General features: G+C 45.8%; 1 protein-coding gene across 1 annotated transcript in view; it reads right to left on the bottom strand.

Annotated features, from left to right (window-relative positions):
* Positions 1-4,221, bottom strand: part of ilf2 (interleukin enhancer binding factor 2) — a 39,249-nt gene extending 35,028 nt beyond the window's left edge. The window contains exon 1 of the mRNA XM_056298425.1: positions 4,137-4,221. Within this exon, the coding sequence (XP_056154400.1) occupies positions 4,137-4,141 (5 nt within the window). The 5' untranslated portion in view covers positions 4,142-4,221. The remainder of the gene's footprint in view (positions 1-4,136) is intronic.
* Between the last annotated feature and the right edge of the window lie 19,162 nt (positions 4,222-23,383).

Here is a 23,383-nt window from a genome sequence, read left to right as displayed (position 1 = left end):
GTGCATGCCTACAGACATCAAACATCTATGAAAAGGGGAGGTGTATGCCTACAGACATTAAACATCTATTAAAAGGGGAGGTGCATGCCTACAGACATTAAACATATATTAAAAGGGGAGGTGCATGCCTACAGACATTAAACATCTATGAAAAGGGGAGGTGCATGCCTACAGACATTAAACATATATTAAAAGGGGAGGTGCATGCCTACAGACATTAAACATCTATGAAAAGGCCAGGTGCAGGCCTACAGACATTAAGCATCTATTAAAAGGCCAGGTGCATGCCTACAGACATTAAACATCTATGAAAAGGCCAGGTGCATGCCTACAGACATTAAACATCTATTAAAAGGCCAGGTGCATGCCTACAGACATTAAACATATATTAAAAGGGGAGGTGCATGCCTACAGACATTAAACATCTATTAAAAGGGGAGGTGCAGGCCTACAGACATTAAACATCTATTAAAAGGCCAGGTGCAGGCCTACAGACATTAAACATCTATGAAAAGGGGAGGTGCATGCCTACAGACATTAAACATATATTAAAAGGGGAGGTGCATGCCTACAGACATTAAACATCTATGAAAAGGCCAGGTGCAGGCCTACAGACATTAAGCATCTATTAAAAGGCCAGGTGCATGCCTACAGACATTAAACATCTATTAAAAGGCCAGGTGCATGCCTACAGACATTAAACATATATTAAAAGGGGAGGTGCATGCCTACAGACATTAAACATATATTAAAAGGGGAGGTGCATGCCTACAGACATTAAACATCTATTAAAAGGGGAGGTGTATGCCTACAGACATTAAACATATATTAAAAGGGGAGGTGCATGCCTACAGACATTAAACATCTATTAAAAGGCCAGGTGCAGGCCTACAGACATTAAACATATATTAAAAGGCCAGGTGCATGCTTACAGACATTAAACATATATTAAAAGGGGAGGTGCATGCCCACAGACATTAAACATCTATTAAAAGGGGGGGTGCATGCCCACAGACATTAAACATCTATGAAAAGGCCAGGTGCAGGCCTACAGACATTAAGCATCTATTAAAAGGCCAGGTGCATGCCTACAAACATTAAACATCTATTAAAAGGCCAGGTGCATGCCTACAGACATTAAACATATATTAAAAGGGGAGGTGCATGCCTACAGACATTAAACATATATTAAAAGGGGAGGTGCATGCCTACAGACATCAAACATCTATTAAAAGGGGAGGTGCATGCCTACAGACATTAAACATCTATTAAAAGGCCAGGTGCAGGCCTACAGACATTAAACATATAGTAAAAGGCCAGGTGCATGCCTACAGACATTAAACATATATTAAAAGGGGAGGTGCATGCCTACAGACATTAAACATCTATTAAAAGGCCAGGTGCATGCCTACAGACATTAAACATCTATGAAAAGGGGAGGTGCATGGCTAGAGACATTAAACATCTATGAAAAGGGGAGGTGCATGCCTACAGACATTAAACATCTATTAAAAGGCCAGGTGCATGCCTACAGACATTAAACATCTATTAAAAGGGGAGGTGCATGCCTACAGACATTAAACATCTATTAAAAGGCCAGGTGCATGCCTACAGACATTAAACATCTATTAAAAGGCCAGGTGCAGGCCTACAGACATTAAACATCTATTAAAAGGCCAGGTGCATGCCTACAGACATTAAACATCTATTAAAAGGGGAGGTGCAGGCCTACAGACATTAAACATCTATTAAAAGTGGAGGTGCAGGCCTACAGACATTAAACATCTATGAAAAGGGGGGGTGCATGCCTACAGACATTAAACATATATTAAAAGGGGAGGTGCAGGCCTACAGACATTAAACATATATTAAAAGGGGAGGTGCATGCCTACAGACATTAAACATCTATTAAAAGGCCAGGTGCATGCCTACAGACATTAAACATATATTAAAAGGGGAGGTGCATGCCTATAGACATTAAATATATATTAAAAGGCCAGGTGCAGGCCTACAGACATTAAACATCTATGAAAAGGCCAGGTGCATGCCTACAGACATTAAACATCTATTAAAAGGGGAGGTGCATGCCTACAGACATTAAACATATATTAAAAGGGCAGGTGCAGGCCTACAGACATTAAACATATATTAAAAGGGCAGGTGCAGGCCTACAGACATTAAACATCTATGAAAAGGGGAGGTGCATGCCTACAGACATTAAACATATATTAAAAGGGGAGGTGCATGCCTACAGACATTAAACATCTATGAAAAGGGGAGGTGCATGCCTACAGACATTAAACATCTATTAAAAGGGGAGGTGCATGCCTACAGACATTAAACATCTATTAAAAGGCCAGGTGCATGCCTACAGACATTAAACATATATTAAAAGGCCAGGTGCATGCCTACAGACATTAAACATCTATGAAAAGGCCAGGTGCATGCCTACAGACATTAAACATCTATGAAAAGGCCAGGTGCATGCCTACAGACATTAAACATCTATGAAAAGGGGAGGTGCATGCCTACAGACATTAAACATCTATGAAAAGGGGAGGTGCATGCCTACAGACATTAAACATCTATGAAAAGGCCAGGTGCATGCCTACAGACATTAAACATCTATTAAAAGGGGAGGTGCATGCCTACAGACATTAAACATCTATTAAAAGGGGAGGTGCATGCCTACAGACATTAAACATATATTAAAAGGCCAGGTGCATGCCTACAGACATTAAACATCTATGAAAAGGCCAGGTGCATGCCTACAGACATTAAACATCTATGAAAAGGGGAGGTGCATGCCTACAGACATTAAACATCTATTAAAAGGGGAGGTGCATGCCTACAGACATTAAACATCTATTAAAAGGGGAGGTGCATGCCTACAGACATTAAACATCTATTAAAAGGGGAGGTGCATGCCTACAGACATTAAACATCTATGAAAAGGGGAGGTGCATGCCTACAGACATTAACCATCTATGAAAAGGGGAGGTGCATGCCTACAGACATTAAACATCTATTAAAAGGGGAGGTGCAGGCCTACAGACATTAAACATCTATTAAAAGGGGAGGTGCATGCCTACAGACATTAAACATCTATGAAAAGGGGAGGTGCATGCCTACAGACATTAAACATATATTAAAAGGCCAGCTGCAGGCCTACAGACATTAAACATCTATCAAAAGGGGAGGTGCAGGCATACAGACATTAAACATCTATTAAAAGGGGAGGTGCATGCCTACAGACATTAAACATATATTAAAAGGGCAGGTGCAGGCCTACAGACATTAAACATATATTAAAAGGGGAGGTGCATGCCTACAGACATTAAACATCTATGAAAAGGGGAGGTGCATGCCTACAGACATTAAACATCTATGAAAAGGGGAGGTGCATGCCTACAGACATTAAACATCTATTAAAAGGGGAGGTGCATGCCTACAGACATTAAACATCTATTAAAAGGGGAGGTGCATGCCTACAGACATTAAACATCTATGAAAAGAGGAGGTGCATGCCTACAGACATTAACCATCTATGAAAAGGGGAGGTGCATGCCTACAGACATTAAACATCTATTAAAAGGGGAGGTGCAGGCCTACAGACATTAAACATCTATGAAAAGGGGAGGTGCATGCCTACAGACATTAAACATCTATGAAAAGGGGAGGTGCATGCCTACAGACATTAAACATCTATGAAAAGGGGAGGTGCATGCCTACAGACATTAAAACTGAAGTAACATCGTCAACCAAGCGACTCATTCATCACACGCCTCGAGCCACGCCGCGCTCGCGTCACCTAGCTTCTTATGTCGCCGAGCCTTGCTCAGCGGCCGTTTGGTAAACAGCCGTACCATTCACGACAAACTAACAGCAGTTTCACAAAACAACATTTCTCTGCCTGTACGGGTCAGGGGAACCGTTTGTTAAAAGCATGTCCGTGTCGGAGGCAAGTCGACAGGCTGTTAGCGCGGATTAGCACTGTTAGCATAGCACTCTCAAACCGGCTCGATCACCGCGTCCGATCCAGGTCTTCCGAGCGACAATACACGAGTGGAACCGCGTGTTTCTAGTGTGAACATCGAACACAGCTGTTGTAATGAACACATCTGCAGCATGATCACCTCATTGCGTACGACGTTTTGACGATTGGCAGCACAACAATGCAGGAAAACCTTTCACCGTCTGATTTTTTTCTTCTTCGTCTTCTTTTTCTTCTTCTGCTGCTTCTTCTTCCTGGATATTGGCGGTTGGGAAACAACGATTTGGTGCATTACCGCCACCAACTGGAATGTGAGTGGACTACAAGGTCTACTGGAGGGAAAAAAACATCTTCTCAGTTAAAACTACTTATTTCTCGGGTATCTGACAGGAACTACAAATCTTTCTCAACAGCTGCTGCATACCTTCTCCACAAACCCCCACAACACTCATAAATGTCCTTGCTGCATCTACAATTACGTCAATTTTCTCAGATTTTCTTTCTACTCCAACAGTACAGTAAAATACCATTGCCAAAATTGCCAAAACTCCATCTGGTAAACAAAAGCAAAACTCAGCATGCATCCTGTATTGACTTGTCCTCCTTAGCTTCTTGTCTCACATCATTCACGTTTCTCTCCACAGCAGCTTCAGCATACAACAATCCCTTTTCTGCTCTCATCTTATTCACGTTCTCTTCCTTAATTCTTTTTGGACACTGTGCTGACCCCGTATCATGATTTTCCTTGCAGTGCAGGCACTTTGCTTTCTCAACTTTACAATCTTTCACATTGCAGTTGTCCTTCCCATAGCTCCCGCACCTTCTGACTCCACTACATACTGCAGCAATATGTCCATATTCTTGACAGCAAAAGCATCTGACAGGAGCTCTCTCACGTGGCCTCACCCTGTAACTCACATAATCAAGGTACATTCTTTCCGGCAACTCTCCTTCAAAAGTCAAACACGGAATCTAGTCATTCTTCTTGCCTTACACACATCGCAACATCCAACAAAATCAGATCGTTGTGTTCGGGAACTTGGACGGAAAAAGGAATATGGGCTGTAACTCATATGATGGACTAGTTTGATTTTTTTTTCAAAGTGAGATTTTTGTGTCAAACTTAATCTTCATTGCCCCTTTAAAAAATACAATAAAGTGATAAAGGCCATTCCATTTCCCATCAAAACAATGATTCAATGTCTACCAACACGGGGCTTGGTCAGGCGTCCCTACAGACACAATTGGCTTTGTCTGCGGGTGGGAAGCCGGATGTGGGTATGTGTCCTGGTCCAGCGCCATGTATCACGGGCGCCATATTGCCTACCAACTGGTAGGCAGCCCCATGCGCGCGCTATTCAAAATCGCGATCTCTTCATGGTCTCCCAAGCTGCACTTTTAAAGAAATAAGGGAAAACAGAGATGGGGTGCCGGGTGAGGTTCCTGTAAGTCGGGGGTCACAGATCAAGTGCAGTAATAGAAATCAGGAGGACGATTGAAGCACTCCATATAATAGGGTAAGCTATGAGCCTTGTTATGTCATGTGACCAGCTTAATGATATAACTGACCGAAAGTCGCCTATTGTGTCTGTCACCTTATTAATTGGTCACATGGCAAAATGAGGCTCACAGCTTACCCTGTTTTGTGGGTGTAATGTACCATGAGTGGATCCCTGTTCAGTTCTTTTTTTTTTCAAAATAATTTTATTGCTTTTCACACAGGAAGGCAAATGCATTTATACAGTTATACAGTAGAATTAAGAATGATTGTGTTAGCAGTGGAACAATAAAGACAACAGTGTTAGAATTGTCCTGCTAGTGATACAAAAACCCATCCCTCAAAGCAAGCCCACCCAATTCTCGAAACCCCCCACCCCACCACCCATCCCATGGACCCCCCTCCCCACCACCCATCCCATGAACCCTCCTCCCCACCACCAATCCCATGGACCCCCTTCCCCACCCTCCACTCCCCCCCGCCCACTATCCCGCCCGTTCCCCTGGGGTCACATTCATACACACACATTCATTTCAAGGGAGAGGGGAAGGAGGAGGAGGAAAAAAGGGGGGCCAACTAAAGAGAGTTGAGAGAAAACATGGTAAACGAAGAGAGATGGGAAACTAAAAGGAATAAAATAAGGATAACATGAAAAGAGTGAATAAGGAATAATAAAAAAGAGGGGGGGGGTCAGCTCTGATCAGTCAGTTTCTTCATTGATAGTTAAGGTGTCAATGTGTTCTAAGAGGGGTTGCCAAGTTTTACGGAATGTCTGTAGAGAACGAGTATCTAATTTTCTCAAGCTTGATGCAGTGTAGTATCTGCTGAATCCAGCTATTGTGAGTGGGAGGGGAAGAGTGGGTCCATTTAAGAAGTATGAGCCTTCGGGCAAGTAGAGTAGTAAAAGCAATAACTTGGTTTGTGGCCTTAGGAAACATAGGTTGGGATTCGGCAATTCCAAGGAGGGCAGTGAGAGGGACAGGGTCTATCACTGTCTCAGAGACGGTACTTAATGTATCAAAAATGTTTGTCCAGAATTCAGCAAGCCGCGGACATGACCAGAACATATGTATGTAATCAGCTGGAGACTGTTTAAATCTGTTACATGAGTCTGTTCTGTCTGGATAAATCCTAGCTAGTCTAGCGTTGGTATAGTGGACTCTATGTAAAACCTTACACTACAATAAACTGTGTCTTGCACATATAGAAGAAGTGTGTACAAGGTCTAGTGCCTGCTACCATTGCTCATCTGTCATAGTGGTCCCGAGGTCCTGGTCCCAAGCGGCTCTAAGGGAGTCTAGGTGAGTTGGGTTTAGACTGAGTATGTTATTGTATAGGATTGAGATGAGACCCTTACGACTAGCGTCTAGACACAGAAACGAGTCTAACTGTGTTTCTGGTGGGCGACCAGGGAACTGTGGGAACTGGTTTTTAACAAAGTGCCTGATTTGGAAGAAGCGGAACAGGTGGGTGTGTGGAAGGTTAAATTTTGTTGACAGCTGTGCAAAGGAGGAGAAAACACCATTAGCGTACAGATTGTAGATGGTTAATAGTCCCTTTTCTGACCAAATTTGGAACACTGGATCAGAGCAAGATGGTAAGAAGAGGTGGTTTCTATATACTGGGGCTAGACCCGTTGGAGAGTGCAGGCCAAACTGCTTCCTAAACTGGTTCCAGATCCTTAGAGTTTGTGACTACTGGGTTCTGTGATATATTTCTAGCTGAGGGGGGTAACTGCGAGCAGACCACCGACCAGAGTGAGAGACGTGCAGAGGCCAGCTCCATCTGTGCCCAGAGAGGCAGGTTATCCTGTGCCGCCGTGGTTTTCCAGAAGAGAATCTTACCGATATTACACGCCCAGTAATAGTAGCGGATATTTGGCAAGGCCAGACCACCTTCACACTTGGGGAGTTGAAGGGCTGAGCTTTTGATACGTGCCCTTTTACTGCCCCACAGAAATGAGTTAATCATCTGATTGAGTGTAGAAAAAAAAGATTTCTTGATGAAAATCGGGATGTGGAGGAACACATAAAGAAAACGAGGAGCAACTGTCATTTTAATCAGATTTGCGCATCCTGAAAGTGATAGAGGGAGGGAGGACCACCTAGACAGGTCAGACCTAAGACGATCTAACAGGGGTTAGATTTGGTGAAGAAGACTCCTAAGTATTTGAATCCCTCGGTGACTCGTCTAAAGGGAAATGGAGCCTGGGGGAGTCTCTCCGCGGGAGGGTTAATAGGTAGATATTCACTTTTCTGGAGGTTAAGTTTGTATCCAGAAAGCTTTTTGAATTGTTCCAGAATGTTCAGGATTACGGGAATGGAAGACAGTGGGTCGGAAACGTAGAGCAGCAAATCGTCAGCGTATAAGGACAGTTTAGGAGACACCCCAAACCGTGTAATGCCCTTAAATCTGTTCTCTCCATGGAGCCAAATGGCTAGTGGTTCCATGGCCAAGGCGAACAATAATGGGGATAATGGACAACCTTGGCGGGTGCCGCGGTAGAGTGAGAACTGGCTTGATCTAGTGCCATTAATATAGACCGACGCTACAGGGGAGGAGTACAGGACTTTTATCCAAGAGACAAAATTGGCACCTAGACCAAATTTTTCAAGTATGTAAAACAAGTACCCCCACTCCACCCTGTCAAACGCCTTTTCCGCGTCTAAGGAGAGCACTATTTCAGGTGAGTCGGTGGCGGAGGAAAAGAGTATATTAAACAACCTTCTAGTGTTAAAAAAGGATTGTCTTCCGTGGATGAAACCTGTCTGATCGGGGTGAATCAGAGCCGGCACGACTTTTTGAAGACGACACGACAGAACCTTGGCCAGTATTTTTAAGTCCACATTAAAGAAGAGAGATCGGCCTGTAACTGCCACAGAGGAGCGGGTCCTTAGACTTTTTGAGCAGCAGTGTAATTGAAGCCTCTGATAAAGCAGAGGGCAAACAGCCTACTAAGAAGGCATCATTGTAGACCCTCACTTAGATTGGGGCGAGTACTTTTGAAAAGGTTTTATAGAACTCAGTGGTGTAGCCATCAGGCCCAGGTGCCTTACTGCTTTGTAGTGACTTTATTGCATCCTTAACTTCTAGAATTGTTATGGGAGCACCCAGCTCGCTAGAGTCATCCACCTGGGGAAGAGTCAATAGATCTAGAGGATTCAAGTTGTCCCAGTCAAACAGTGATGACTCGGATGAGTATAATTTAGAGTAGTATTCAGAGAAGATGTTACTAATTTTTATAGGGTCTGTTGTGACCTCGCCAGTGTGTGACTGTATTTTAGGTATCAGCCGGGATGTACTTTCCGCACGTGCTTGGTATGTAATGAAGTTTTCCTGGCTTATCTCCCTGTTCGAAAAAGCGCTGTCTGGTACGCAGGAGGAGTCTCTCAACTTGACCGGTTGATAGTAAATCGTACTGCGATTGAAGTTGAAGCCGTTTTGTATATAGAGCTGGAGAGGGGTTCTGTGAGTATTGTCTATCCAGTTCTCGTAGTGCATCTGAAATTTCTATCAATTTTGAATGTTCTTGCTTCTTGAAATGGGAGACAAATGAAATTTAATGTCCGCGGAGGCACGCCTTAAAGGACTCCCAAAGTGTGCCACTACTAACATCTGATGTGTCATTTATGTCAAAGAAGACCTGAATTTGTGTAGCAAGAAAGCTTTTAAAATCCGGCTCAGCTAATAAATGTGTATTAAGTGTCCATGGTTTGGAAGGTGGTCTGCCATGAGGGAAATTAACCTTTACAGATGTGGGGGCGTGGTCAGAGATAACTATGCTGTGATAGTCACAGGAGCCAACATTGTGAGTTAGATTATTATCAAGTAAAAAGAAATCTATCCATGAATAAGTGTGGTGAACATGTGAGAAGAATGAGTAAACCTTGTTGGAGGGGAATTTAGTTCTCCAAGGGTCTATTAAGCCCAGTTGCTCAGCATGATATTTTAAAATGTTGGTGGACTTTGACGTTGTTGAGAGTGTGGAGGATGACCTGTCTAGTACTGTATCCTGAACCTGATTGACGTCCCCACCAATGATAATATAGTGATCATTGATATTAGGTAAGGAGGAGAAAAAATTAGACATGAATTTGTCGTCATCCCAGGTTGGAGCATACAGTGAGGCCAGGACCACGGGAGTATTCTGTAATCTACCTGTCACTATAACATAACGACCATTGGTGTCGGCTATGGTGGTGACTGGTTCAAAAGCCACATTCTTGTTTATAATAATTGCGGCATCTCTAGCTCTCTCAGAGAAATCTGAGTGGAACAGGTGTCCCATCCATGATCTTTTGATTCGAGAAATGTCTGAGGTGCGGATATGTGTCTCCTGTAAAAAACAAAGGTCACCTTTAAGACGCTGCAAGTGATTGGTCACCTTGTTAGCTTTGATGGCAGTATTCATCCCTTTAACATTCCAGGAGATGAAGCGGATGTTTCTACCACTCACTGACATGGTTCCCTAAGTCGTACCTGTACCTGAAATTGAGCTGAGAGGGGGGGGGGCAAAAAAGGGGGACCAACACGCATCACACACTCAAACACATACTCACCCCAGGGGGACCCCAGTCCCGCAGGAAACTGCAAGCTTACGTATCTCCCTGGATACAATCCTTCCTGGATAAACATATCCTTCCCAGGTTAATCTCCCTCCCCAATGAAATAAAACAATTCCCATCTTAAACCTTTGTATAGAGAAATGTAAAACTTAGAACATTGTGTATGAAGAGAGGGAAAGTGGAAAAAAAGACTGTAATGGTCGGTTCTGACATCCCTTCTCAAACATCCCTTTCTCAAATATTAAACTAAATATGGCCAGTTAACTGTGCTGGGTGTAGCATTAACATCAGGCACGGAAGCACCCATTTGTGTACTTACAAGTAACAGCCCAACAGGGATCAGAAATGAAAGAAAAATAGAAGCAACATATGAAGCAGCATGGAAGCTTTAAGCGCAGTCAGTAATAACATGTTAACGTTAAGTAACCTGTAACGTTGGTAAAATAAACAAGAGGCAGGAGAAAGTAACGTTACCGACATAACAAGTCCAGCGGTGTCAGCTGCGCGTTGTTCAGAGTCCAGTGTGGTGGCGATTCTGATTGGATCTGGAAGCGGCCAAACCCGCATAGAAGTGAGCTCAAGTCCCAAATATCATGTAAAAAAACACATGAAACATTTGGATTTGAGAAAAAAAAACGCTGTTACCAAACACAACAACGAAGTCTCCATCAAAAGTGTATGCACAGTAGCGTGGGTAAGAACCGATCTGGAGTCTGTGGTGACGTCAGCGTTTGGCTGTGTTCCGCTGGCTAGCCAACGGTAGCTAGCTAGTAGCACGCCGGCCAACGCCAATGCTAACGCTAGCGTTAGCCCAAGACTTGCCCGAGCCAGCCAACGTTAGCTATGTTAGCATGTCAAAGCTAGCGAGTCAGCCAATTAGCCGTTTAGCTAGTGCGTTATCATTAGCTACATAGCGTATCGGAGCGACGTGGAGTGTCTGGTTTATGGAGCTGATTTACGAGTGACTGCTCAAAAGATATTTCTTAGCTGCATCCACAGACGAAAGCCGCACCCTGTCTCCGTTCTCCGTCGTAATCATCAACCTGGCTGGGTACTGGAGGCTGGGCTTGAGACCACGCTGGTAGAATTGCTCCATCACTTCACGGTAGGGAGCCCGCTGTTCCTGCACATCAGGGCTGTAGTCTTGGTAGACGGTGATCGGCTTGTTCTGATAGCGAAGCTCTGCTCTGACCCGGGCTCTGCTCTGACCCGGGCTCTGCTCTGACCCGGGCTCTAGTCGTCTTCTCCGGGCCTCGCGGAGCACTTTCTCTTTCGTTTGGAAGTTGTGGAACCGAATAATGACAGGCCTCGGTCTTTCGCCCGGTCCTGGTTTCGCTGTCAGCGACCTGTGGACCCTGTCAAGTTCGGGGGGGGGGGGGGGGTTGGGCAAGATGTCAGTCCCCAGGAGCTGGTGCAGGAATTCGGAGAAAAAAGCGGTTGGTTGTGGACCCTCGACCGACTCTGGGAGCCCAACGACGCGGATGTTGCTGCGTCTGCTCCGGGATTCGAGATCTGCGGTTTTAGCTTTTAATTTGGCGTTACTGGTCATCAGTTCGTTGCACTTAGTTTCCAGTGCCTTCAGGCGACCGTCGGTAGATACAGCGCTTGTCTCCAGAGAGGTGATCCGCTGCCCCTGACCGGTTACCGTTAGCTGTATCATGTCGATTTTGCTTTCCAGTGGGGAGATGGCGGCCATCTTGAATTCTGCAGAGAGAGCTTCCTTGTGGGTTTCAAGCAGGCTGACAATGGCAGCCATGCTCACAGCGCCATTAGCCATGCTAGTAGTCTGGTCGATGACAGCTTCAGCTTTAGACATGATGGCAGGGTCTTTTTTGTTCCTCTCTGACTTCTTATTTACTAGTTTACCTTCAGGCTTTGATTGGCTCATGTTTTTAGCAAGCTAGCGCAGTTTAAGATGTAATAATTCAAAATGCGTTTGGGAGGGAGAGTGAAGCGCACCTACTCCTCAGCCACCATTACCGGAAGTCCTCTGTTCATTTCTATTACTATAATTTGACTCCAACTTGGAAACAAGAATTTATTAGATTAAAAAATTAGACAACATATTGAAGCCATTGAGAAAGGGATTTGGCCTTTTAAGGCCACACCACTGCGTAAATAATTTTGAGAGGCATTTTATGCATTTTACATCATTCAGTACCAGTACTCAGGGTTCCAGAAAGTATGGATTTTCCATTTCAATCCCAGTTTCAGAGAACCAGAAATTTTTTTTTATCATTGCGTACCAGTAGTCAGAGTAGGTGGTTTAACACCAGACCAGGAGCAGGGGCTATGGTAATAATGTGTTTCACTTTTTTAGTCCATGATGAAGGTGATGAGATCAGGAAGAAACCCACCAGTGGTTATAACACAGCTGCAGGCACTGAGCAGGGGCCTCTGCTGCATACATATAGATTTCAACCCAAAGAATTTACTCCAGATACTTTAGTTTTTATCCACTACACTACTGGTGTGGTGGGTAAACTGGTGGTCAGTACCAGTATTACATATTTTGCAACGTTCAGTAGGCTACTAGTGAATGATAATGAGCAATAATATCAGGGACACTTGAGAAATATTAAGCGTACCTGTTTCGAGGTTTAGCCAGTGCAGCATCAGTTCGGTATCGGGGCTCTAGTCTAGTTCATCTCAACACGACCCACACACTGCTCTCGGCTCAGGCTTAGGCCTGTCACTCAACCCATCACATATGACAATCTGACACTGTTTACATTTGCCTGATTTCCGTCAACGGTTACACATGGCTTGGATGTGCCACACAACTGATTTCCACACATCAATACCTTACACACTCTCGGATTGCTCTAGGGAAGTTACTAGTCAGAAAGGCACGAACTGAGGAAGCCTCTTGGATGAGAGGCAAAACGTCTTCACGGATATACGTATACCAAGTCCAGTTGCACTTGATTCAATTCCTTTGGATAACCATGACCTGGATGAATGAGAACATTCACAGACATCTCTAGGGAAGTTAGTTTATCAAAAAATCGTAAACACTGAAATGACTCACTGAGCACAAGTAGCTGAGGGGGACCAGCCAAGCCTGCAAATTATCATGGTCCTAACTGCCCTCCTTTGTGCATCCTGTGGAAACCTATGCATCATACAGCCTTGTCCCGGCCAAACAGAACAGCCCCAAGCCGCACAACACACCATTTCTCCTTCAACAGCCACAAATCGTCGAGAAATGGTCCAAAAAGCAGGAAAAATCACTGAAACGTCATGTAGAGCCAGACGTTGGTAGGCAATATGGTGCCCGTCAAGCACATGACAGACTCTCAGCCAATCACAGCGCGTGTTGCAAAGATCAAAGGATGGCCAGGCTCTCTTATACATGGCACCGTCCTGGTTGCTGCACTAGCGCCTCCTCTGGTCGGTCGGGGCGACTGTTCGGGGGAGGGGGAACTGGGGGGAATAGCGTGATCGTCGTTAGTTCACTTTCCTTGAGTAGTGCTTTTCTGACACTATCACTGGTAAAGCCACACACTAAATGGTCTCTGATCAGCTCCTCCTGGAGAACTCCGGAATTACAGCTTTTAGATTTGATCCTGAGTGTACTCGCATATGCCACCGTTTCCCCAGGTTTCTAGTTTCTGGAGTTGAAGGACTGCCTCTCCATGGTGATGTTTGTCTGAGGGTTGCAAATTTCCTTGAATTTTCTTTTCAAACATTCCGGGTCTTCTCGAGTCTCTGCCCGCCTCATGACGACCCCATCTTCTGCGAGCACCGCTAGTAAATACATGAATGAGCGTTCACGTTCGCTCGCCTCTGCTCCTGCTAAGTTTAGCAGTATGTACGCTTGCCTTTTGGCTGGTTTGTCACTGTGCGCTGCGGCGATGAATATGTCCTATTCCTGCTCGAATATATTTGCTACATTACCATGGAAGGTAAGAGGGTCTGGTCGCCGAAATCCGTCTGCCATTGTCGCCCTTCTAGCGAGCTTTTCCTTCTGTCGTCTTTGTGGAGTTGCTTGTGTGCAGAGGGAACGGCTACATTAGTTAGCCATGACCGCTAACTAGACTCACTTTGCCGAACAAGGCGTCGGATCTAACTATGGACCTTCCGAGTCGGGGCAGTATCAGCTTTCACTCTGACACCATGTAGGATGACTCGCGTGGAGGCCGTGTTAGCCTCTACTCTAGGCTTAACATTTAATAATAATTGCAGAGGAACTCAGGTACAGTGTACAGCATGTAGCTGTGTGTATAGCGCCGCCACTAGGCTGCATGATCACATGACTACTCTGTAAGTACGGAATGCAGGTCAGTACAAACATAACTGTAACCCGGGGGTAACCCAAGCCTAATTCCTCCTAATAATTGTATAACTATATACATTTATGGAAACCAGTTAAAAAGCAAGAGGTTAAAATTTGTTCCCATTGGGCTTCCGGTTTGGCCAGCGAGCGAAATGCCACGTTTGCTGTGAGCTCCGGAGGCCCGTGACTTTATTTCATATTTCTATCGAGCAAAATCCTGTATTCTTGACATTCGTATTCAAGTTCACGTAATCGCAGTGTATTTCGACTTTTTGTTAGATTTTTTGGCCGAAGAATGTCGTCTGGGGATGAAAATTCCGATGCTAGCATGTCCAGCCAGGCACCTGCTAGCAACAAGTCGCTTCCCAGAAGGAAGACGGGCCGCTCGTCGAGAGAAGAGCAGAAACAGATTGAGCCGCTGGCCAAAATGATGGAGGAGGTACAGAACATGGTCAGAGAATTCAGAGACACGTTTGACGAGAAGACCAAGGGGCACATTGACCCGATTCTAGCCAAGTTTGATCAGATGGACAAGTGCCTCTCTGAGAAGACACGTGCGCTGGAATCCGCCATTACGAAATGCGAGGACTCTGTCGAGTTGAACCGAGCGGACGTGTTCGAGCTCCAGAACAAGGGTGATACCAGAGATGGAAAAATCGGTAAATTGGAACTTCAGGTGGAATACCTGACCGAACGCTGTGCTGATCTTGAATCGAGGTCTAGGAGTAATAACCTGAGAATCATTGGCCTGCCGGAGAGTTCTGAGTCGCCTCCGCAGCACGAGTTTGCTGCGAGGTTCCTGAAAGACATGCTGAACCTGACCACTCTGCCCAGAGTTGAGAGAGCTCATCGTGTGGGACGCGTGCGGAGCGGGGAGGAAGGGAACCGTCCCCCGGCCAGGCACTACCTGCTCTGCCTGCAGACCTTCAGGGAGAAGGAGGATATTCTGGAGAAGGCGCGGAAGATGGGTGTTCTCAAATACAAGGACGCACGGATCCACCTCTTTCCGGATCTTTCTACCGTCCACGCGCAGAAACGGGCCAAGTTCGATGAGGTTCAGAGGAGGCTGCGACAGGACCACCCCTCCTTCAGATACCACTACAACTTCAGCGCCGGTCTGGTCCTGCTCCCCAAACCCGGAGAGCGTCACGTCTTTGCCAACCCCAAGAAAGCCATGCGGTTTCTGGACGCCCTGGGTCCAGCCTGATCTTGGCGGCTAGTCTCCGCTACTAGCTGCCACTGACCTTCGTTTGTGGACCTGGACTGACGTCTGATGCCGTTCACTAATGTGTAATTTTGCTGGGGTAGGTGCCCTGTTCTTGAGTTGAGGTCTGTGTGCTACCTGTAGTCGGCCAGGCGGCTATATTTTCCGTTTCTATATTAGCCTATCTGGTCGCTTTTTTTTTTACACAATAATCTGATCTAGGCCTAGCCTACATTATTGGACGCCAGTTTGGATAAGATTTATGCACCATTTTAAGGCCGTCTTCAATGTCCTGAAGAAGTTGCCAGTTTAATAATATATATTATACATATTATTATAGCCTACCTGGCTGTTTATTTATCTAGCCTAAGGTGTAGGGAGGTGAGGCTTTCTGTAATTCATTTCATAATACATTTATCATTAAGCTAATTTTGTTGAGTAGGCTTATGTGTTTTTGTTTTCCCCCTCCCGACTCAGCCATATATTAGGCTATAATTCAATATCGGTCGCACTCCCTCTGGCTGTAGGCCTACTTTTGAATGTTATTATTTCCTGTGTCCTACCATGGAAGTGTGGTTTGTGTGATAGGCCAAACACTCATTACCGAGTAAGGTTAGGTTAGTGGCTTATTAGCCTAGGCCTATCAATATTTTCATAATAGGCCTACACTTTTCTCCGCCTCCGCCTGGGCTCTAGGCCTATAGCCTATGGTTTTACTTTTAAGGTCGATTGTTTTTGGGCTACTGTTCGTTGTGGCCTAATTATCCACATATACTGTTTAGGCCTATCTTTTATGTTGTTTTTATAGTGTGGGGAGGTGAGGTTTTTTGCAATTATTATTTTTTATTTCATAATACAGTATGTTTTTTTTTCTCCCCTCCCGACTCAGGCCTAGCCATATATTAGGCTATAATTCAATATTGGTCGCACTTCCGCTGGCTGTAGGCCTACGTCTGAATTTTATTGTCGATGGTTGTTTTTGGGCTACTGTTCGTAGTGGCCTAATTATCTTCATATACTGCTTATCTTTCATGTTGTTTCTTGAATATAATTCTGGATAGATAGAAAGACTGCACAGAGACCACTTTTTACCCATAGGCTACCTGGTAAGATTGCCTGACCCTTCTGCATGTAGCCTATGTGTATGAGTGTGCCATATTAACTTCAGAGGTTGAAGCGCTTTTAAGGTTTACTTGTTTTATTCCTGTGCCTGATGTGGAGGTCTAAAGAGATTCTTCTTAAGGGATATTGTCGTGTATCTACAAGATAACTGAATTATACAACGATAAAGGTGTATCTTGGTCTTCTTCTTTTATTTGCTAGACCGCAGTAACATTACAAAACGACTGCGTTAAGCGGGCCGAAAACACGAGTGACCCTCGTGCTCTGTCTTCTTCCAAGGGCGCGCACCAGAGTGGCGCACATACATTTATACAACATACACAACCAATAGACATGGAGGGTCAGAGGTCAAACATAAAATACATATTACTGGATACTTTGCCACTTGGAAGACCCCAAGTGGCAAAGTATCCCCTCAAAACTTCTATGGTCTTTTCAGATGTAGTGCTACTCATCAAAGCTACTTCTGGCCAACGTGAATAGCTATCAGTGACCACTAGGAAGTTGAACTTTCCCTTCTGAGCATAATCTATGTGTATCCTCTGCCAAGGACGGTTAGGCCAGCTCCAATTGTGAACAGGAGCTGTGGCAGGTTGGTATCTGTTTAACTGGCATGTCTGGCAACTGTTTACCAGTGACTCTATGTCAGAATCAAGGTTTGGCCACCAAAAGTGACTACGGGCTAATGCCTTCATCTTTACCATTCCCTGGTGATTTTCATGCAATTCACATAACATCTGTGGTCTTAACACCTCTGGTATGATTACCCGGAAACCCCACATCACACAGTCAGATTCAACAGTCAGTTCAGTGTTTCTTATCAAGTATGGCCTTAACTCATCTTCATTCAAATGCTTTGGCCAACCATTCAATGTGAAGTGCTTCACTCTCTGTAGTACTGCATCAGTCTTTGTCTGTTTTGCAATCTCTTGTGAGGACACTGGCACTTTATCCAAGAATGAGACCCTACACACGGAACTATAATCTGAGTCTGCCTCTGGAGTCTGTAGTGGTAAACGCAATAATGCATCCGCAATTGCATGTTGTAAGGATGGCTTGTAACGTATGTCATACTGGTATGCTGCTAAAATTAATGACCACCTCTGCAACCTAGCTGCTGCCAATGTAGGCACTCCAGTCTTGGGCCCTAGTATCTTTAGGAGTGGTTCGTGGTCTGTAAGCGGAGTAAACTTTCATCCATATAGATAGTCATTAAACTTGGTCACCCCAAAGATGATACTAAGTGCTTCTTTCTCTATCTGAGAATAGCTGACTTCTGTTTTAGTGAGTGTCCTAGACACGTAGGCTATAGGTTTCTCACTGTTGTCTGGAAACTGATGTGAAATCACAAAACTATGCCGTAAGGCGAAGCATCACATGCCAAAATTGCAGGCAGTTTAGGATCATAATGTGCAAGCACTGGCGCAGCTACAAGCTGTGCTTCAGTACGCTCAAACGCCTCTTGACATTTTCTTGTCCAATCCCACTCTTTATCTTTATGTAGGAGCTCAGTCATAGGCTTAATCTCGCTGGACAGGTTTGGTATAAATTTGCCATAGAAATAGAGCATGGCTAAGTACGACCTCAATTCTGTCACATTTTTCAGCACAGGAGCTTTGTCAACAGCCTCAGTTTTCTCTTTAATTGGGCGCACACCCTCGGCATCAATTACATGCCCGAGGTAGGCCACACTGTTCTGAAAGAAGGCGCATTTCTCTTTGTTAAGCCTCAGCCCATGTTCTTCCAGTCTCTGTAACACTTGTTTAAGATTGCGCAGATGTGCGGTGGTATCTGTTCCTGTTACCAAAATATCATCTAAGTTGCATACCACGCCATCAAGCCCTTGTAATACTTCATCCATAGTGTGCTGGAAGATAGCGGGCGCGCTAGAGACCCCATATGGCAAGCGGTTGCATACATAGAGACCTCTGTGTGTATTGATGGTGAGAAACGGCTTACTTTTCTCATCCATGTCGAGCTGAGTGTAGGCCTGCATCAAGGCAAGTTTAGTGAAACGCTTTCCACCTGCTAAAGTGGAGAATAAATCCTGCGGTTTTGGAAGTGGGTACTGATCTACATCAAGCCACTGATTCACTGTCACCTTATAATCTCCGCAAATGCGCACTGATCCATCTTTGTTCGAAATGCACACTAGCAGCCCATTCACTATGCTGCACAGGAGAGATAATTCCTGTTGTTCGAGTTCGATTAGCTATTTATCCACGGCTGCACGCAGTGCATAAGGCACTGGCCTCGCTTTGCTAGATGTTGGTATAGCTTCCGGTGATACACGCAAGGATGCGGTGAGGCCTTTTGCACGGCCCAGCTCTGCACTGAAAACTGCTCTGTGCTCTGAGCACACTTGCTCCACTGGGTCAGATGCGGCAACGCGACTCACTTTTGACCAATCTAAGCTGAGCACTCAAATCCAATCCCGCCCCATCAGCGCCGGTGCTCTACCACGGGCCACTAGCAAGGCAGCTGTAAAGGCTGCTTCCCACATTGCACATTCACCAGGATTTTACCCCACAAAGCTAACGCTTGGTCTGTGTATGTTCTCAATGTAACGTCACATGGGTGCAGTTTCGACCCTTCCAGTTTGGATTTGTTCCGCTCTCTGAGATAACTGACATGGCTGCCCCGGTATCTACCTCCATGTACATCCTAACACCACTGCATTCTACCATCACCTTGTAAGGTTTCCCATACTCACACTCAGTCTTTACGGAATACAGTCTTATATCAGCTCGCTGTTCAGAATCAGTCTCTGAGTCCGGTTCGCGAGTTGCATCTGCCTGGTCCACAAAGTTCACCGCTGGGCTGCCTTTGGTCCGAGGCGGGCGGGCAGACCAATGTCCAGCAGACCGCCTCCCTTGGTCCCTACCGGCGTTGGTGCGCTGGTTCCGACAGGCTCGCTCCAGATGTCCGTTCTTTCTACATCCGCGACACTGGAAGTCTTTGAAGCGGCAGCTCCCCGGTCCGTGTCCTTCCCCGAGGCCCCTGTAGCAGTCCTGGTGGCTGTCGCTGACCTCCCTCTGGTTCCGCGCAGTCCTGGGCTCTCGGTGTTTCCGCACTCCGACATGATCCGCTCGCATATGCACAGATGACTGTCCCTTCTGCATGCTTTCTAATCCAGAATTCCTGCGCTCGAAATTGTTCGTTAATTCCGCCATCTTTTGCCATGTTAATCCCTCGCCAATGGCGGCATTCAGTAACTTCCGGCGCAGCTCTTTGTTAGACGTCCCACACACGAGCTGATCTCGGAGCTGCTCCTCCAGGCTCGCGCCAGCATTGCATGTAGAAGCTAATCCTTTCAAGCTAGTAGCAATGTAATCAGCAAAAGTCTCTCCCGACTCTTGTCGACGGCTTCTGAAAGCAAATCTTTCCGCCAATACCTTCTTCTCTGGCGTGTAAAAGTCCCGCAACGTCTGTAGCAAGGTTGCCAAAGCAACTTCACTGAACTTTTCCGGTGATATCAAGTCCTTTAGCACGGCAAAATTCTTCCGTCCAACCACGGACAAAAATGCGGCTCTTCTCCTATCTTGCTCAGTTTGGTTAGCAGACAAGAGCTGCATAAGCCTTTCTTCATAATGGTCGAAGGTTTCTGCCGTTTGGTGGAACTGCAGTCCTGGTATATCTGGACTATACAGAGCCATCGCGTACGTTAGCTGCTAAGCTGCTAGCATCGTTCAAACATTACCGGTCAAGACGGGAGCAACCCGCTGCACATCAAAATAAGAGGAAGATCCCATCCTCGTCGCCAATACCTGTCGTGTATCTCCAGGATAACTGAATTACACAACGATCAAGGTGCATCTTGGTCTTCCTCTTTTATTTGCTAGACCGCAGTAACATTACAAAACGATGCGTTAAGCAGGCACGGAAACACATGAGTGACCCTCTTGCTCTGTCTTCTTCCAAGGGCGCGCACCAGAGTGGCGCGCGTACATTTATACATCATACACAACCAATACACATCGAGGGTCAGAGGTCAAATATAAAATACATATTACTGCAAATAAAAACATTTGCTTTCGTGTGTATCTCCATACACTACAGATATATTTCAGATTTGTTTGTAACTGTTTTTATTATATATTGTTAAAACTTACTTGCTATTTATAAATGAATGGAGCACGGCACTTGATTTAGTTATTAACATATAATCTGTAGCATAACAAAAACACGTTGAGGTTGTCAATAAATACTTTATTTTGTTGTAAAATTAGTAGTTTGGTCTTTCTCCACTCACTGTCTTAGGTTGTCATATAAAGTGACCCAGTCATACCAACATTGTTTGGCTTAAGTTACTCTTACTGTAGCGAACCCAGTTAAGGTCCATGTATTAAACTGGAAGGTGCTAGGAAGGGCTACACAAGGTTATCTACAATCACCACCACTTGCATCAGATTTACGCTGTGAAGCCATGATTACAAGAGTAAACAACACAAAAAAGTCACAACAAACACAATGTTTACGCGATCCGACTTAAAATGGCGACGACGGCGTGGCGTTGTTCTCCCTCGGGCCGACGAACCGCCTAAAACGCGCAGTGTTCTGAGCGTCGCGCAAAGTAGTCCGTCCGTTCGTTAGTACGAACCACTGTGTGTTAACTCCATCCATCCATTATCCGAACCGCATATCCTGCTCTCAGGGTCGCGGGGATGCTGGAGCCTATCCCAGCAGTCGTTGATCGGCAGGCGGGGAGACACCCTGGACAGGCAGCCAGGCCATCACTCGATTTTTTAAAATAATAGGCTTTACGGCTGTCGGTTCGTAAGTACAGGAGTTTGTAAATCGGGCGTTCGTAACAAGAGGACTACCTGTATTTACAAAATCTCTTTGTTGACATATATGAAATAAGTGTGCTCTCAATTGTAGAAGTAAATCTATATTTACGATTAACACAGGCAAACTTAATGAGTACTACCGGTACTGTATGATGGACAGCCAATGAAATGCGTTGAGATTGACATGTGGTCTGTGCGTATATAACAGTGTGCATCTGTCAGTAAAGTCTCTCTTTCTTTGTTAATCCCAGTAAGAGTAGAACTGACGCCCCACTGTGTATTTATTCCTCTGTATATGTCAGGGTCTCTCATATGTCAGTTTCCCGTTTTATTTTGATAGTCTTGTCTCTGTGTTCACTTCCTGTTCCCCATGTGATTACCTGTCCCCGCCCTTATGTGTTTCACCTGTGCCTCGTTATCCCTTCCCTCCTGTGAGTATTTAACCAGTGCTCCCCTGTGTGTCAGTGCCAGATTGTCTTGTCTCCTAGAGCAGCATTCCAGCGTTTCATGTAAGAGAGTTTCCCCGTTTCTGACTGTTTCGTTCCTGGTTTCCGAGTGTCCGTCTCCTGTTTTGGTACCGTCGCCTGTTTGTTAGTCTGCCTGGTTCTTGAAGTCTTCTGCCTGCCGATTTTGTACCTCTGCCTGTCTGATTGTCTTTCTGGATTTTGACCCTTGGACCGAATTAAAGACCCTGAGAACTGGTTACTGTCTGCCTGCCTGCATTTGTGTCCGCCAGTCTCTGTGTCCCTGACAGAACAATCTGGCCACAATGGACACAGCAGAGCAGGACTCCGTGCTCACTAGCCTCGAAGTGCAGGAGCGCCGGCTCCGACAACAAGAGGAGAAGATTGAACAGGTGCGTCGGGCTGTGGCGGAAGCTTCCCAGCGCAGTGAAGCGGTGTGCGGCGCAGTTACCGCTAAACTCAACTACGTCATCGGGCAGCTTCAAGCCATGGGCTCAGTCACTCACCCCTCTCAGTCAGCTGAAACTCCTGCGCCTCCCTCATCGTCAGCTCCGGCACCAGAACCGCCTCTGGCTCCTGCTCTTCCCTCAGAAGTCAGACCTGTCTGGCTCTCCAGTCCGGAAATATTCTCTGGGGAATCTGATGACTGCCGCCCCTTCCTCTCTCAGTGCAAGCTCCATTTTGAGTTCCAGCCTACCACCTTCCCCTCGGATCGAGCCAAAATAGCCTTCATTATCTCCTACCTATTGGGGAGAGCCAGGGCTTGGGCCACCGAGGAATGGAGCCGGTGGTCTGCAGTATGGAGCTCTCTTTCTCTCTTCACCGACACATTTAAACACATTTTTCACTCTACTCTTCCCGCTAGAGAAGCTGCTAGAGCTCTACACTCCCTGAGACAAGGAAGACGCTCTGTGATGGACTCTGCCATAGAGTTCCGCACGCTAGCCGCCGACAGCGGTTGGAATCAACCTGCCTTGGTGGATGCCTTCTTTAATGGACTCCCCGAGACCCCGAAGGATCATCTCACTCCTCTGGACCTGCCTGTGGAGGTGGATGCCCTCGTCGCCGTAGCCTCCTGCATCGACATAAGACTGAGGGATAGACAGAGAGGTCGCCCCATCAGGGAACCTGACCAGCTCGGCACCCCTCCCCAAGCTTCGGTCTCCAGGAGCAGCTCACCTCCCAACACTGTTCCGGAGCCAATGGAGGTTGGGCGTACCCGCCTCACCCCAGCCGAACGTCACCGTCGGATGATGGAGGGTCGGTGCATATACTGTGCCCAGCTGGGTCATTTCATCGCCTCCTGCCCTCTACGTGGTTCCCTACCTGCTCCACCCTCTAGACACCTGAGTGTTACCGCTCTTAAAAATAAGACTCAGAGACAATTAACAAAGGTGAAACTAACCGCTGCCGCTTCTACTCTGAACTGTTCAGCATTAGTTGATTCAGGTGCAGATACTAACCTGA

This window comes from Lampris incognitus, chromosome 18 (genome assembly GCF_029633865.1).
Source record: "Lampris incognitus isolate fLamInc1 chromosome 18, fLamInc1.hap2, whole genome shotgun sequence".
NCBI classification, from domain to species: domain Eukaryota; kingdom Metazoa; phylum Chordata; class Actinopteri; order Lampriformes; family Lampridae; genus Lampris; species Lampris incognitus.
The sequence above is the reverse complement of the archived record's forward strand: the minus strand, read 5'-3'. Positions and strand labels throughout refer to the sequence as shown.